At 44.3% G+C, this 17,132-nt stretch overlaps 1 protein-coding gene across 1 annotated transcript in view; it reads right to left on the bottom strand.

Moving 5' to 3' along the window:
• Nucleotides 1-17,132, bottom strand: part of LOC139811036 (roundabout homolog 2) — a 95,578-nt gene that overhangs the window by 65,204 nt on the left and 13,242 nt on the right. Inside the window, exon 2 of the mRNA XM_071775050.1 lies at nt 6,500-6,808. Coding sequence (XP_071631151.1) covers nt 6,500-6,808 — 309 coding nt within the window. The remainder of the gene's footprint in view (nt 1-6,499; nt 6,809-17,132) is intronic.

Genomic DNA, 17,132 nt, shown 5'->3' with positions numbered 1-17,132 from the left:
GCGCATAAGCGTGCCAGCGGGAGTATTAATCGAGATCTAGACGCACTTTACGTTAACAACGGTATATAATTACGGGCATGTAATTATAATACCGATATGTGCCAATATTAACGGACATATCATTTACGATATGTCAATTAATATATCTTGATATATATTAATAAATATCATTTAACGTATTTCACAATAATTTCCAGTACGGTGAATAAACGATCGATCGACTAATAACGTTGAACAAACGGAAATAAAATTTTCAGAAAAAAGTGAACGATATATATTATATATCGGCCCATAAAATAAAGAATTAAACTCGATAAAGCTTTCACAGTCTCTTGCTCTTTCCCTTTTTTTTTTTTTATTATTTCCCACCCCCCTTTTCCAATTTCCTTTCACATTCCCATTCCCAATTGGTTTTACCGTCTCTGCATCAAATCAATTACCGTCAGACCTATAATTGCCTGTCACCGCCTCCGTCTACGATTTCTTACAAAGGGGACCCGTGTTCCCGACCATGGTCTTTTTCGTGACATCGGTTAAACTTCGTTTAGCTGTAAGTATACCCATTAACCTGTAATATATCCCGCATTCTAATAAGGCACTCCCGTGTAAAACACGTCAAGCTACTAACTTTTCAGACGTTATTTTTCTGGAATATACATTTCTGCGCGAAAGAACACTTCAAAGAAGTTATACTTAAACTTTGTCAATAATTCTCCAACTATATTCAATCTATACAAAACTCTGAAAGTGCAGAATTAAATTTTTATCGCCGAGAGGATGAGCTTCGCTGGGAGAGCTATCGTGCAGAAGCTATCGAACGGACTGACTGTTATCGTGTTGATAAAGACGATGTGAAACCAAGAGTGTGACACCAAGGGCGCGTGAAAACTTCAGCGAGCACCATTCATTAATCCCCATCGAGCTTTTTCCATTTTATTGGCAGGACAAACACGTCGCGTCACATCCGACGTTGTCGCACGGCTGCAAAATTATTATCTCAATAGTCCGATGAATAATCAGCCGGCGGCGACGCGTCGCGCTGCAGTTTTTAACAATCATCCGTCCGCTCCGTCCGCCCGGATATACATCGAGCTGACAAACCCGAGAAGTGACGCTCCCACTAAAAACATATCTGTCTCTCTATGTGACCGTCCCGATATCGTCGTCGCGAGACGAGCCGGAGGAGACAGGAGGCACGTTAGCCTTAATGAAGATTAAATAGCAGCGACATTATACCTATTACCACCTATTTACTCCAATTTATCTTCATTTTCTCCCGTTTATTCTTTGGCGCTCTCTCGACTCCCCTCCCCCCGTCATCCTCGGCCACCGTCGTCGCCGCGCCGTCAGTTTCGGGCGTCGTGAGGTGCGATAGCGTCGCGTTATAATAAACAACCCTAGATCCCCTTCCTCTCCTCCGCTTGATAACGTTTAAGGGGAATAAGTACTCGCCCGTCGCGCCATACTAATCTGTCAAAATTCAGTCACATTTATCTCGGGGAAGGGAGAACGGTTGAAATTCCGGTCGCCGGATCTTGGCACGAGCTCTTCGGTTGGCTGGCTTGTACTTCGGATATCGTAAAGTTGGAGAACATCAAACTTGAGACCGGCATACTTGGAAGAAAGAAACGGCCGAGCGCGGTTTTGCGTCCTCTTTATCTTTCCTCGCCTGTTCAAATCATTTGGCGAAGCGAAAAAGCGAAACCTTAATTCAAAAATTGAAACATCTTCGTGTCCCGTGAAGTATAAACTCGGTGTTTTATACAATTTTTTTATCCGCAACATGTCCTAACTTTGATAATTATGCCGCTGGAGCTCGTGAGGATTCGCCGAGTTTGCTTAATTTCAAAACCGGGTTCTTCTTTACCTCGGCGCTCATTTCTCTTTATTTCAGCTTTAGTTTCGCCGACGCGAACTTCAGCCGAACCCAATTATAAATTTTGTAAGATATGCTGCGGAAACATCTCTTTATATTTCCCGTTAGGGAAAAAGAGACATCTCGGATGAGGAAGCTATATCGCGCCGCGATGTAACATTGCCGTTTGATGCGCCGCGCGTCGCGCGTCCTAGCTGTCGTCTAGGGATAATCTAGCTACTAGTCAAGGGGGATCATCCTCTATCGTTTTAAAAATATATCTGGGTCACCCGCACGTCCGTCGTCGTTTCTCGGTTACACGAAAGTGACTCCGCTCGCAACAGCTTTTATATTGAAAAGTGCATCAAGAGACTCTTGATAATTCTCTTAGCCAGGAAATAAATCACTGTCAGCGTGATAAATATGTTACTCAATTTTTAAAAAAGCAAGACTGTACGTAAGCATATTTTATACGCGATAAATTGCTCATTGATGTTGAACATAGACAAACTGCGCGTATCAACGGAAGATATTAGGAGACTTTAAAATGACAGGTTCATTTATCAAGAAGCAATATTATTATGTAACAACGTTTGAGATATTTGAGATAGAGAGCGTAGTTATGTACATTATTAACCGGTATCTATGCAAATTTGGAGAAAGTGCGACAATTACGTCATCACATACATATGTATATCGCAAGACACAATAAGAAATCGATATATATACTCATATTACAATTGTAGACGAGAACACGAGAATATAGAGTCGAGTAGATATAAATATTGTAATCTCTTAAGCCTTATAAATGTTTCTTAGAACATTCCAAAATGGAATGTTTTGAATGGACAAAGGCGAAAAAAAAGGACCGGTCCGGGATACACTAACAGGTTCCCAGAAAAGAACTCTCCAAGCCCCGTGTTGCTCCTCCACGCGAAAAAAAATGGGCGTAGCGGCGCCCATGGTCGAGAGAGCCTTATGGGTGAGCGAGGTACATGACTATTGTGCGTAAGCTCCCATTATAACGCGGTAAGCTATGCATTATACGGCGATAGCCCGGATCGAGAAGCCGTGTCCGCCTGTCTCCGCGGCGCGCCGGGTGCCGGGTCGCGTTCCGTATAGAGTGAAAAGGGGGCTCGGGTGGCGATCTCCGGGGCCTATTTATATTACGCTAGGAGTCGGAGAGAGTGCAAGTCGAGACGGAGAGAAAAAAGAGAGAGAGAGAGGGAGAAGAGGGAAAGAGCGAGCCGGCGCGAGCCGCAGCAAAAACAACAAAGGGGCGCGAGAGACAGCTACTTGGCGAATCTAGTTACCGAGAAAGGCGAGGTTCGCGATGCTTTAAAACTGCGATGGAGGAGAACGCGACAAAGCCGGAGAGATCCTCGTGTTTCTTCGCACCTCCGCTTTTTTTTTCATAAGAACGGGAGAGACTTGAATATCTCCCAGGTTATAATTCTATGAGATGAGAAGTTTGGTTTCTTCGTTATGTATAATGTTGAATTAATTTCTTATTCATTGAATCGATTCCCTTTGTATTTTATAAAATAAATCCTTGTTCTTTTACAAAATTAATTTCATTTTATGAATAATAATTATGCTAATTATTTTACGGCAATTAATTTATTACTAATAATTAAAAAGGTCGAAAAAGACTCGAATATCTCAAGCTATAATTCTATGAAATGATAAACTTCGTTTCCTCGTTATACGATGTTAAATGTTGAATGTTAAATTAATTTTCCATTCATTGAATTGATTCTCTTTGTTTTATGAAATAACGTAAAACCTTTTGCTCTTTTACCAAGTTAATTTCATTTCATAAATAATAAAATCATTCCGGTTATTTTACACAATTGCTGATTCATCACTAATGATTAAACCGACGTTTAATTTGCATGATAATAATTAGTACAAGAAATTTGAAATTCATGCGCTATATATTAATATGATAGAAAACGGGGGTTGATCTGTGATTCAGTTTCCTCGAATGTGCACAAGGGTGCATCTGTCCCCCTCACGCGTTCGGCATCCGAGTAATTGCGACGTAGATGCCTCGGCAGAAATTTTATCGCGACGCGATATCAATATTCTGGAGATTCCGGGGTTCCGCGAGAGATAGAACGGCCGCCGCGCGCGCGTTCCAGTCCGTTCTCCGCTAAGCACTCCCATTACGGCTGCATATTTAACCGTGCGCTGTCGCATAAATGCACGTTACGGATAGCTGCGCGTATTACAATAAGCAATTAACGAGCGATATCGTGTTCTATAAATTACGAAGCTCGGATGCATCGGCGTAACCGATGCTCGCGTACGCGAAACGCGAAACACGCGGGTGCATCCGTGATCGCCGAGTGCCATGCACGCGTGTGCAGCGTAGCCGGAGTATACAGCGGTGATTATACGTACGAGAACTTGAAATAACGAGCCGACGGAAAAGGGAATAACATGGGAGCGCGGCGTGCGCAATCCGCTCTCGCATTATCGGGAATCTCCATTATCGTTCTTAATCTTCCGTAATGCGACGCGCACATTCGCGATTTTTCCTATTTCCCCTTTTTTTTCTTTTTCCCCCCCTCGACAGTCGTACGCTTCGATCTCTTTTTTCCTGCGTGAAAATATACGATTCCACGACCGCGGAATAAAAATGGAAGCGATTCAATCGGCGACGGGAACGTTCGGATATTCAATAACCTGATATTCAATATCGCAACGCGCCGCGCCGCGCCGGAGAGTCGGTCGAGTTACACAGATGTTCCTCAGTATTCGGCCGATTCCAGAAACGCTACATTGACTCCGGGGGCACTAATTCAATTTGTATGGCATCTTTTCTCGAGATCATAATCGGGATTAGCCTGGCGAGCGCGCGAAAGCGAGGTGACGGGGGGATGCTGCGTAAATGGGGGAGGGGGCCACAATAGGGGGGGGATCCCCGGCCACGCTGCGTTACGTACACACACGGACACGGACTGGGCGAAGTGCATTCTTCGCCCAGTATAGCAGGCGTCGGTCGGTGTCGCATCGTCAGGCGCTCGTAGGTAGTAGAGGCGAGGTGAGGCGAGTGAATCGGTCGTTACCAACCAGCAAGCAAGCAGGCAAGCAGGCAAGCCGGCAGGCAGGCAAGCGGGCGGACGGGGCATATACCACGGACGGGCAGAGGCGAGGGTGCGTCGCCCGGGATATCGATCGCCTCTAAACAAACATGGCTCGTTTTAGTCGAAGGAGTCGACTTCTATCCCGTATAAATCACGGTTATTCCTTCCTGCGCCCGTACATACGGGGTGTCCCTTTTCGTTCGTGTGACACCAACACCGCACGCTATCGCCCGTCGTCACCGCCGCCGCCGTTCACTCTTGCCTCGCAATCCCGCGAACGAGCGAGCGAACGAAGGTGAGAGAAGTCATTTCGAGGCACTCGAGAGGCTCTCGTGAGCTCGCGGAGGGAGCACCGAGGAGAAGACGTCGGAGTCGCGGATGCAACCATTTTTGCCGTCAGGGGGAGGAGCTCATTCGTTCCCTTGTTAACACGGTTGAGAATAGATTGGAATACACCGGTGCGGAATTTGGCCGATAAACGCATTATGAAAGCGCTTGTTTTCCGCTTGTCATATAATTGTTCAATTAGAAACTTAAACGAGAAAGTAAATTACTTCTCTGCGACGTAAGATACGCATTCGAGAAGTAGTCATTGAATATTTTATCTCCTTGTTAAGCTCGACGTTGCGGCGTAATAGAGTAAAATTAATCTTTATTATTTGACTATATTTTATAAAAAGTGGAAGAGAAATGTGTGTATGAGATTATCGTAAAAAGAGAGTGGGAGCGCGAAAGGGACTGTGACGAATGGCACTTCGAGATAAGGCAAAATGCGCCGCGTAAAATTATGAAGTCGTATATAAAATTTAGAAATTTTACCGTCGAGTATAAAATTACGTTTTATTGATGCTCGCGTGCTCTTTTTTTTTTTACACATGAATTGTGTTTACGCTTCGGCGATTTGTTAACTCAACCGATTTATCAACTAGTAATCCCTTGAACTGTAAACTGACATTGAAAAATTACCGGCGCTTGATCTACGCGATAATGTACAAAGCTACAAAGAGACCGTACAGCTAAATGGTTACAACGGTTTTGCTTTACACATCCGTGAACACACATAAAGTTTATTTAGCGGAGTGCGAATAGATGAATTTCGCCGATCGCGATTTCCATAGAAACGACCCGAGGTATCTTATCGGCTCGGCGCCGGCTACAAGATTACGCTAATCGACACCTGCGCGCGGAAAATAATTACAGACCGGCGAGGGACAGCGGCGCTTAGTCGTATCAGCGACAATAGCTAATCCATACTGCGCCGGTTCACGCGAGTGTATGCGCGCGACCGGTCGATGCTGTCCCGGAGAGCTTTCGTTCCCCGGCTTAACTGTCGCTCTTCGCGGAATCGTCGGACTGTTTGATCGACAATAACGGACTCGTGTGAGAGCCGTGGAATTCCTTGAGGCGAGAAGCCCGTTTCACGGGGGATTCAATTCGTTCCGAGTTTAACGAGCGGTCTCCCTCGCGGTGTCTGATACGCTACCCGGTATAATCCGGGCGTAAAAAGGAGACGCGGCGAAAGAGACGGGAGAAGAGACGGGGGCTATCTTACCTGCGACTGTGAGTGTGGCGTTCCTGCTCGGGACGGATCCAGCCTTATTCCGCGCGACGCACCAATATACACCGCCATCCTGCTCCTTCTTGCCGTGCATCACCCGGAGAAAGAACAGGGATCCCGTAGGCAGCAGGACCCGATGTGACTTGGCGTCCCCCGGCGACGTCTGCACGAGCTCACCGTCCTTGTACCACTCTATCACCGGTTCGGGCTTACCCTCCGCCTTGCAGTTCAACGTCACCGGCTCATTTTTCGCGACTATTATGTCGGACGGGTGCTCGGTTATCCGTGGACATTTCAGCTGTCCTGAAAGCAAAAAAGGGAACGGAGAACTCTTTAGTGAATCTCTCGACGTGCGGCGTGTCGTGTCGTCTTGGCAATCTAATTAGTTCACCCCTTCTAGAGATATTTTCGCCGCGACGCGCACGGCATCGCGTTCTTTCGCGTTGACTTGTTTCGTCTTAAATAAAAATAAACGGTAACGGAGATTAATTACGTCCAATTAATGCCTCGTGACATTTCGATAACGAGTATCGAGTTTACTCGAAGAAATATAATCTCTCTTATTCGAATGTTTCTGTCGAGGTAGAGCACTTCGCTATTGGTTCAAAGTGGCCTTATAGATCCGTTTACGAAGGTTCTCGTCATTAGGTTATGCTAATCGATGTTTGTTGAGAAGGTTTACATAAATTTGCCGCCATTTCCCGTCCGGTGTACACTACCCTGTCGAGACACCACCTTATAACACTGAGATCATATAAATTTATTGGCACGTTGCCAATATTAATCTTCCAAAGAAGCTGCCGTCTTGCCAATATTAATATCACGAAGCCGCTGTTTACGTACTCATGCGATCGAACGCCTTTCTTCGCCGCGCGAACGCCATGAATTTTCTTCTTGTTGCCGCGTTGACTATCCTATCTCTCTACTTTCTCAATTTTGTATGGAAGCGGCACTGCGCGCAAAGGTGCACACCGTGATCTCGTTAATTTTCAAACACCTGGTCGTAAACCAGCTCAGAAACGAAAATTAAATCCGGCTTCAACCCGCCTTATTTTTAAGCGCCGTCTCGTAAAATTTTCAACGCTTAATGCCCTCGTTGCGCGTCGCGTAAATGTAAAGAGAAGAATTATGCGTAGCTTGCGTTTATTGTAGTAAAAAAAATTATGTTAATGCGAGCTGTAATTTGTGTCAACGCGATTTGCAGTTAAATCCATGTAAACTCGATTCGACATGTTTACGAGTCACCGCAATTTGCGGCAATATAGAATCGCATTACTAGGAATTAATGCAAATAATGCAGGGACGGTTTGCGACGCATATGCCATGGATATCGCATTTCTAGCATTAATTAATTTTAATTCAATTATTCTCGTTTTTATGCGTGGATGAAGGGAGTGATTTATTGATGAATGCGATACAACATGTGTTTTCATCAACGCGGTGTAAACAAATCATAAACCGATTTGCCGTGACACACTGTGCAACGCGCTTTCCGCCCCGGCTAATATTACGTAGCATCTCGCCGTGACATTTTATAAATAACGAACGTACGAATTATGCATCACAATAACTCGAATAACCTGACAGCGACGTAAAAACGAGAGAAACAAAAACAATTATTTTCAATTATATTTATACTTATATATAAATATATATATATACACAATTATATTTATTATACAATATTCATCATGTTTATTATTAGCGAGCTTTCATGTCGTGTTAATGTCACATTTTCCTGTCTTTTAAGAGATTTTCGAAGCTTCTGCTTCTCAATTTTAAAACCCCTCTCTCTCTCTTGCGCAGAAACCGTCTCTCAAAAATACATTATACATGGATACAAAGTTTATTCTACGTAAATAAAAAAAAAATTAATAGATTGCTGCGCGAATAGTTAATAAAGTATAAAATAATTGAAAATTTTTTAACTACTGCCCATGATAGCATCGCGGCGTTAATAAAAAGCGCGATAGCGTTCCGATAGAGACTCGGCGTGCACGGGAGTGCACAACCGCCATCCGACGTCCATCGGGTAGGATAATTCCGCGGCAGTTTTTTCGCCGTTCGCTCTAACAGCTACCAGAGATCATCGCGTACCGGCGCTCTCGTGCATCTAGCGCGCTTTGACGCACGCACATGCACGCGCGGGGGCACCGTGCACGTGCAGTGCGCTCGCGTGTGTACGGCACCCAGCGCGAAAGTCACATGTGTGCATGTGTGGCGCGCGGGTGTCCTATTTAGATAACTGAATTATGGATGAATTATTGGCCGCCGGTGTATACGTAGTGCAGGTATATAATTTGATAATATCGCCGCCTCTGGCGTCCTATCTCCGTGCCACGAGATTTCGGGCTCGCCGTGGTGTATGTCGCTCGCCGAACGTCCATATGCATTATGCGTGCGCGCTCGCTCGCATACGTGCACATACGTACGTGAGCGGCGCGACGCGACGGCTACATTGTCATGTCGCGTCGCGTCGCATCGCGTCGGTGTGAGCGGAGCAACGAGCGAGCAGGTATTAGTCATCGATAGTGGCTCGGATTACCTGTGGTTACACGCATTATTAGATAGGCGCACCGTGCTGCTGCCTAGTCGGGGCATTCCTCCGCGAAGTGCCTCCGCTCGCGTACACGTGTATTAAAAGGAGAGACCGATAATCGGATGACTTTTGCGCGGAGAAAATCGATACTTGTGTGAGAGCTGAGAAAAAGGAACTTTTCGCAAAAAAATTGTGTTTTTCGGAAAAACAGTGCGATTGAATAAACAAGGGTGATTTGTTACAGAGATAATGTAATTGCATATTTTAAAATTCATAATATGTAATTTCTCTCCGAGCAGTAATTTTTGATATAACAATGTAATTTAAAACAGAGATTAAACGGATATAAAATCCAATCATCGATGAATTAATGGTTTTAATTATCTACCTTTTAATTAGTGAAATTTTAATGTAATGTTGATCTAATTCTCTAAATTACGAATGGAGATGAAAAACATACATTAAGTCTTGTTAATATAGAGTATAGAGTATAGATATTTATAGAGGGAGAGAATTCCAAACAGAATCTCCGATAAAAAATAATTGAAATTGACTCTTCGCCTTTTTTTTCCGTAAATGCCGCACTATTAGCAGATCCGATTATTTTCACGAGCGCAAAAAAGCGCAGGTGCAATCTCCCGGTCTCGCTAATGTGAGTAAGGAGGAGGGCACAAGAGAAGCAGAAAAGTGACGAAGCAAATTACACGGGTGCACCTATTATTAGCCCGTTATAAAGGCCATGGATGTTTTATTTTATTTTTTTCAGCAATATAACCTCGCTCGTGTAAGAAATTGAGACCCCGTCGAAATCAGAAAGCGTACGACGGATGATGATAAAAAAAGAGAGCTCGATAACACAAGAGCGCACAAGAGCTCGCTTAACTTCGGCGGAAGCAAGAAGAGCTACACGATATCCAAACTATTTTGTACCTTCACATCGAAGTTTCACGGCTGTGTATAATTCCCACTTCTATCTTTCATAAAACCGCAAAATTTTTTCATCGATAAAATTCTTTTATTAATTTAAAAAACCGAATATCCGACGCGAGTATATGCCGTATAATCTCTACCTTTGATCCGGTAGCGAATTTAAGCGTGTAATTTCGATGATTAGATAGCGATTGACCTTTAAATTTGAATCGCCGAGAGTTAAATTGGCCTTTATGTCTCGGCAATTTGCTCAATCTCCGTTTTGCTATATGAGCCCCTTAAGCGACATATACGAGGAGGTTCGTACTGTTTGCAACTCATTATCATACCAGTTTCCACTTTTGCTATCACTAGGGCACACCGTGTGTGGAGTTGGCCGTGGAAGGCCAACCAGGCGTCATATTCACTAGTCATTCGCCTCGTTGCCATTGTGTATTCACTTAGCTTTCTCGTGCGTTCGTCGCGCAAGGTTAACGCAAACAGAGCTCCGACCTTTCCAGTACTTTGTTTAAACAGACGCGAATAAATTATTCATGTGAAACGGTAAACGATCTTGATTTTTCAAAAATCCCTCATCTGTTAGCTAAACCGAGGGAAATTAATGTCCAATGTTGAATATCCAATAATTTCTCGCCGTATTTAAGATCTCTAAATTCTGAAAAAACTAAGGATATATTCCTCGTCGATTATGATTATTCTTCACATATTTATTGTACATGGCTAATTACACACTATATGTTTCAAGTAATTACAATTTCGTTTATGTGGCATGCTTGAAGACTTACAGACGTCACGTCTCGCGCATACCAAAGTATTTCGGCGCGGATCTCTAGTTTAACGTAACTTTCCCAAGTCCGTGAAATTTAAACGAGGATCCGAATGTGCCCGGGATGTCGAATGCCGTTCTTAACATCGGTTAGACATCCGGTGGAGCAACGCTGGGTGCGCGACGCTTAATCCTTTGTTTGAATTATTCAGAAGTGCATGCGTTGGTATAGTGGTAACATGCGCCGGGCATTTTCCGAAAAGAAACAGATACGCGCTTTATATGCAAACGAAACAAACTACGTTCACGTATCCCCCTTCCCCTCCTCTACGTCCACGGGAAAGTAACCCGGGACACAGAACGGCGTGTCCGTATAACACGTTCCCCATACTCGAGGAACAACCTGTAGTTAACGAATAACTTACGTTACATCAATTTTCCGAATTTTCCCGGGTCTCCTTCGATTACGGATCTCGAAATTGCGCGATACCACCCCGAAACACGCTCGTGTAACACCGTCGGTTCCGCCATAATCGGATTTCTGTCGCTGCTCGTGCAGAATCGCTCGATATCTATAAATCAGCATAGCGCTAGGTTACGCCAACGGCGAAGATTTATATTGGTCACGTATGCGTATATATATACACGCCGCGCGTTTATCAATAAATTGCATCTGTGTGGTACTTCTCGAATCGTTAAAATAAGTAGAATTTATTTGCCCCGAGAAAATATACCGTCTTGCAATTTGCGAAAGAGCTCCTCGTTAAAATTTCAAACCTGATATTAGCGAGATATTACCTCTGGTAAAATACTAGAATCGCTATTCATTTATAAAGCTATATTTAAATATTAGACGGATTAAGATCGCAAGCCGTAACGACTAAATTCGTCTCGATCCGCGTGACTGCGCCAATAATTTATGCATCGATGACTGCGAGTTCGACGGCGTTAACCGATTATTCGTTCGGAACAGGGTCGTTGTTGTATAGATATGCATATGCACCGTAAGCACTCCAAGGTCTTCGAAAACGTTCGAGGAAAAAAAAACAATCAGTTTTAAGACCCGAGAAAAGAAATCTGAATATATTAAAGATTTAATTTTCATATAGATATTTATTCGAAAATTTAATAAACTAAATAAAAATGTTTCTTTCTTATTCTTCATGTTTTTTTGAAGTTCACATTAGATAGTTGAAGGGAAAAAAAACATCACGATCTCTCGCTCACTATTTTTTTGAAACGTGCAAAATAAAATTCCGTTTTGTTATTTCAGCGTTAAATGAAACAGGTATTGAATTTTATGCGATTACGGAGCTCCGTGAAAGTTAAAGCGATCGAAACGAAGAATTAAATGCGCAATTCCAACCCGGAGGTCTCCTGTACAACGCGCAATAATAATGTAGGCGACTTGGAAAACTCGGCACGTGGATGTAACACGCGCGTTGTTCATTTCCTCCTCTATTTCCGATGGCGCCATTTAAATCGCAACTGCCCTAACTAACTGGAAATCGAAGTCCTGCGCCGCACATTCCGGTCCTCAAGGGTATGTCGACAGAATGCGCGTGCGTATGTGTATCCGTGTGCGCGCGCGTGTTTATGAAACAGGGAGCGAGAGAGCGAGAGAGAGAGAGACAGCGTCGAGACCCGTTTGCCACGGAGTTTGATTTGTCCCGAACAAGCCCGCGCGAAGAGGAAGAGTCCTATCTATTGGCATTAATATATACGAGAAATTGCTCGAGAGAGCCAACGAAAATCGATGGGCACCATTAAACCTAACAAAGAACTGCTTGGCGTTCGTCGCGCGCCCAATTGCATAAGCGCGGAATAATGCAGTTTTACACAATGGAAACATAAAATGAAATTTGCAATTATAAACGGATCCATCGTTTATACCCTCATTTCGCGTCGCGGTATTGTACCATCCATCATTTACATTCGCGCATGAGACATCGACTGTGATATACGTAGAGACGTAGAAATTCGTATCGCGTTCGCGCCGCCGAAAAAAAAAGGAGGGAAAAAAACATTTAGCTTTGATTTTATTAAACGCTCCAAATTCGCAAAACCAACAATTCTCATCAATTCCGAGTTAAAACGAAAATACGTACCGCCCGGAGGCAGAACATACAGAGGGGAGGAGGAGATCGAACAAAGCCTCTTCGATGATTTTGATTAATTTTTCGGTATTTTGCTAGAATATCGCTTTTATTTTTTTATCCCCCCGGAATGCCCAAAATTATCACGTGATAAAATGTAAAATATCAAATGCAAATATACATTGGTCCCGCGGATTCGGATAATAATCCCGCGGAAATCACGTTCAGGGATACGTAATTTATTAGCCTCTTTTTTCTTTGCGCCGATTGCCGCAAAACGCTCGACGATTGCGTTACGCATCGGAATACGCAAATTTCGCGCCGCGCCGCTTTGTCCCGCGACGCGAAATTACAAAATCGACTCTTGCGCCAATAGCGAATTTTAATTCCGACGCTCGCCCTCCCGCTGAAAACTTTGTTTTCCACCCCTTCGCTCTCTCTCTCTCTCTCTCTCTTTCTCCTCTTCTCCGCCCGCGGCGCGTAATTACATTACACCTACGTCGCAACAGATGTCATCGCCGTTGATCTATTAAATAACGTGATTTATGGGTCGGCGTTCTCCCGGTATCTCGCGCTCGGATGCTCTCGTTGCTCTCTCGCCCGGCATGGAACCCCGGGCTCGACTCGACTCGAGTCGAGACGAGTCGAGGCGGAGAGTCGACTCCGCAAGACTCTCCGCTGGCCCTTTTTCTCGCGTATCTCACAAGCTCTATCTCGCCGTTCTCGAGAGCGGAGCCCTGCGCGCACACGCCCGCTCCTCGCCACGGGCTCCGGCGCGCGATTTTCTTTTGTTCGCCCGCGCCGTCGTGCAGAGAGACGGGAAACAATGGCGCGGTGCACGCGGCGAAATTAAAACCGCCTACGGACTTTTCATATTTCGCCGACGAGCCGAGTCTTCGCGCTCGTGGCTCTCTCGCGCTAAATCGCCCCTAGGCGTTTCTCGTTTCATTTCAGCTTCTAGCGTGTATCAACCGAGAGAGAGAGCTGTACACGAGCGATATATAGGGTCTTTTTTCTTTTATACTTTCGAGATTTTCGAGTCTATATATTTCTCTTGTCGACGACAACGTCGATGTAATATTTCTGCCTCAGTAATTCTGCGAATATATTCTATCGAAGATCTGAAGATCCTTTTTGCATATTATATTACAGAAACACGCTCATATCTCTCGAAATATTTGTTCTTTTAAAACCAAATAAGTAACATTTACTTCGCCAGTCATTCTTTCTTTTACGTTAGTTGACTCAGAGCAGATTTTTGGAAAATTTCATTTTAAAGCTAACGGCGTTCTCTCGTTCGTTGCACTAATGTAAGAGCTACTATTTCCAACGTCTGTTAACTTCTAACCGACCGTTAACTTTTCAGAATAGCCAATAGAAGTTGGCTATTTGAAAGTTAACGGTCGGTTAGAAGTTAACAGACGTTGGAAATAGTGACCTTATGTGCACCTGACATATTCTTATAACAAGATTTTGTTTATATCGATAAGAAACGAAAATATTAATTGTTCCAAAAGTTTAAATTTGCGATATGCAAAATATCACTTTTATCTAAATATACATGACTCATCCCAAAAATAGAAAAGAATAAACGTATGTTGCGTTAATTCATAAATAACTTCACGCAGACACAGATAATAAATTCATTCCTGGACACTTTCAATTATCGAGACCGAGCGATTTAGAATATTCAGAGAAAGTAAACGTTTATTATGCGCATCGGGAATTATTTATAACTCAATCTTCAATGTAATTTCCCGTAGCAATATTACGCTTATTTCCTAGCGAAAGGAAGACATCCGAAATGTCGGATTTCGTTAATAAAGCACGATTTATTGTATTTAGTTGATTTGTTGCCGGAAGGCAGCGCGATTCAATGGAGGGTTGATTCGTCCGGCACAATAGAGCTCTTCAGGTTTACCGTCGGGATAAAAACCGAACTCATCTCCCGTGGCGAAACGTACGTACGGCGCCACGGCCGCGGCGGCGGAGCCGGGAATATCCGTCCGACAGGAAGAAATTGCGTATGCGACTCCCGACAGCCGGAGACGTAATATTCTCATTGTCGGTACATAACAGGCGCCGGGCACTTCCGCGCGTTTTACGCCGCGAGGGACGGCAATCGATAACTTTTTAAAGCGGATAGGTCGCGCGCGCGAGCGCGAGCGCGCGCTTAGCGAAGAGAGGAGCCGAAATACTCGCACGCGGCACATAAAATAGAAATAAAGTCGACATCTCTCTCTGTCTTTCTCCGTCTCGCGGATTCCGACGGAATCGTAACGCAATACTAGTACACCACTTCGCGTATCTAACGGTATCGCTACCGGGTTTCGCAAATGCAATTCCGAATTCCGGACGTACTCCGATATTTGGATATCGCTGGGCCTGATATTGGAATATCCGGATGATTCAAGCGACTTGAATTCTCTGAATATCGGGAGCGAATGAAATTTTGTCATTTTTATATCGCGAATAGACAGAATAGTAATGTCAAACATGTAAAATTCCGCGCATTCCTTGGTTATCTATAAATTTCTATTGTTAATTGAAAATCCGAATATATATTTTCACCATTCGGATTAAATGGTATAAATAGAGGACAGTGCAAAATTCGCCCTTTAGATTCGTTAAAGGATTCGACATTAAAAGATAAAACTATATATAACGGTCTCCCGAGGGCCAAACCATCAGCGTCGAAGACATATTACGACGTAATCGATCCGGAGTATAATCTCCAAATAATGATACCCGCGATACTAGCGAGTGTTTTCCCAATAGTTGTCGGCGTTGCTGGTCTTAATAGCCATTCTACTCGTTGTACGTCCGATGACTTGGCGTATGGCGTCACGACCGCGATGTCAGTATTGATTTACCGTGTCGGTTTGGTGTGGGCTCCGGCCCACTATCTCTCTCCATCTCTCTCCGGTCCCACCTCTCTCCTCTGCCATGCTCTCACTGGCGCTTATCATTCCCATTCGCTCTAATTCGCCATTTCCTCCCTTGTTCTGCTACGGGCAGGAAAGCCCGAAGTGGGAAGAGACGTAAAGAAAGAGCCGGGCGAGCCGGCCGTTAGATCGATCTATACGGAGGGAAGGAGGACACTCCGAGTGCCCTCACAGATTGACGTTATAGTAGTTTCTCCCTCTGTCTTTCTCCCGTTCCCCTCCCTTTAAGCTCGATGACGACGATAGTGCGGCTACCATGGACGGAGGAATATTTGCGCGATGACTCGGCGCGCGCATTTCACGCGCGCGCGACCCGAAAGAAAGAGAGACACACGGAGAAGACCGGCTCCGCAGCTAAATGCGTGCGCGTGCGAGTGCACGCACGTGTGCGTGCGCGTGGGTGCATTCGGGGGATCGCAAAATGGAAGAGACGGACAGACGGAGAGAAAAAGAGGAAGAGAGGGAAAGGAGCTGAGAATTTCTCTCTCTCGGCAGGCTTCCAAAGGATCTTTTACCACAGAAATACTTAATTACAATGCTGCCGGTAGTTTAGTGTGATTTTAATTTGGTGGCGGCGGCTCTCTCTCTTTCTCGGTGGCCTCCGGGTTAGCTCTCCACTTCTCGATCGTTATCTTCTTTTGTGCGTCTGAAATTATTACGGTCGCGCGGCTAGCGTCGGTCGTCCCGCTAACGAACGGGCTGATTTCTCCGAGAGAACGAGAAGTGGAAGAAAAGGCAGCGGGCGACGCGACGGTGGCAGAATGCACCGCGCGTCGCGCGCAATTAGATTTAAACGGGAGATCCGCTTTGGAAAAATTGCTTTCGCTTTATCGACCTGTCAGCGGATCTATCTCGTTAGAGATTAATTCCTCGCAACGCAATTAATCGTTTATCTATAACAGCATATAAATCCACTGTTTTTAATTGATTCTCCATTGGTTAATAACATTACGTCAATCATAATAATAGCGGGGTTATAAAGTGGTGTCCGATAATCGACATTGCATAGGGTAATAATCCTTGTGAAAGATATCGGAATTCTCTACCGGAATTTTTGCGGAAAATGCCAGAGCTGCTGACGTTGTTCTTTCGGGTAAAATGATGTTATTTCACAGCCTTAGGCACTGAATGAGAGTGAGTGAGTGAGTGAGTGAGTGAGTGAGTGAGCGAGAGAGAGAGAAAAGAAGTTGAAATATTTATACTTAAACTGACCACAGGTAAAACCTAGTATTTTTTGCACGAAAAATAAAACAGTATGAAACTGGCACTCGAAAAGTTAATTAAACGTCATATGTTTTCACATAATTAAATTTTAGATAAGAAAAGTGGGAATAACCGTGAATATTTAACG

The sequence above is a fragment of the Temnothorax longispinosus genome, chromosome 4, assembly GCF_030848805.1.
Source record: "Temnothorax longispinosus isolate EJ_2023e chromosome 4, Tlon_JGU_v1, whole genome shotgun sequence".
In the NCBI taxonomy this organism is placed as follows: Eukaryota; Metazoa; Arthropoda; class Insecta; order Hymenoptera; family Formicidae; genus Temnothorax; species Temnothorax longispinosus.
Note: the sequence above shows the minus strand (reverse complement) of the source record. Positions and strands in the feature narration are given on the sequence as shown.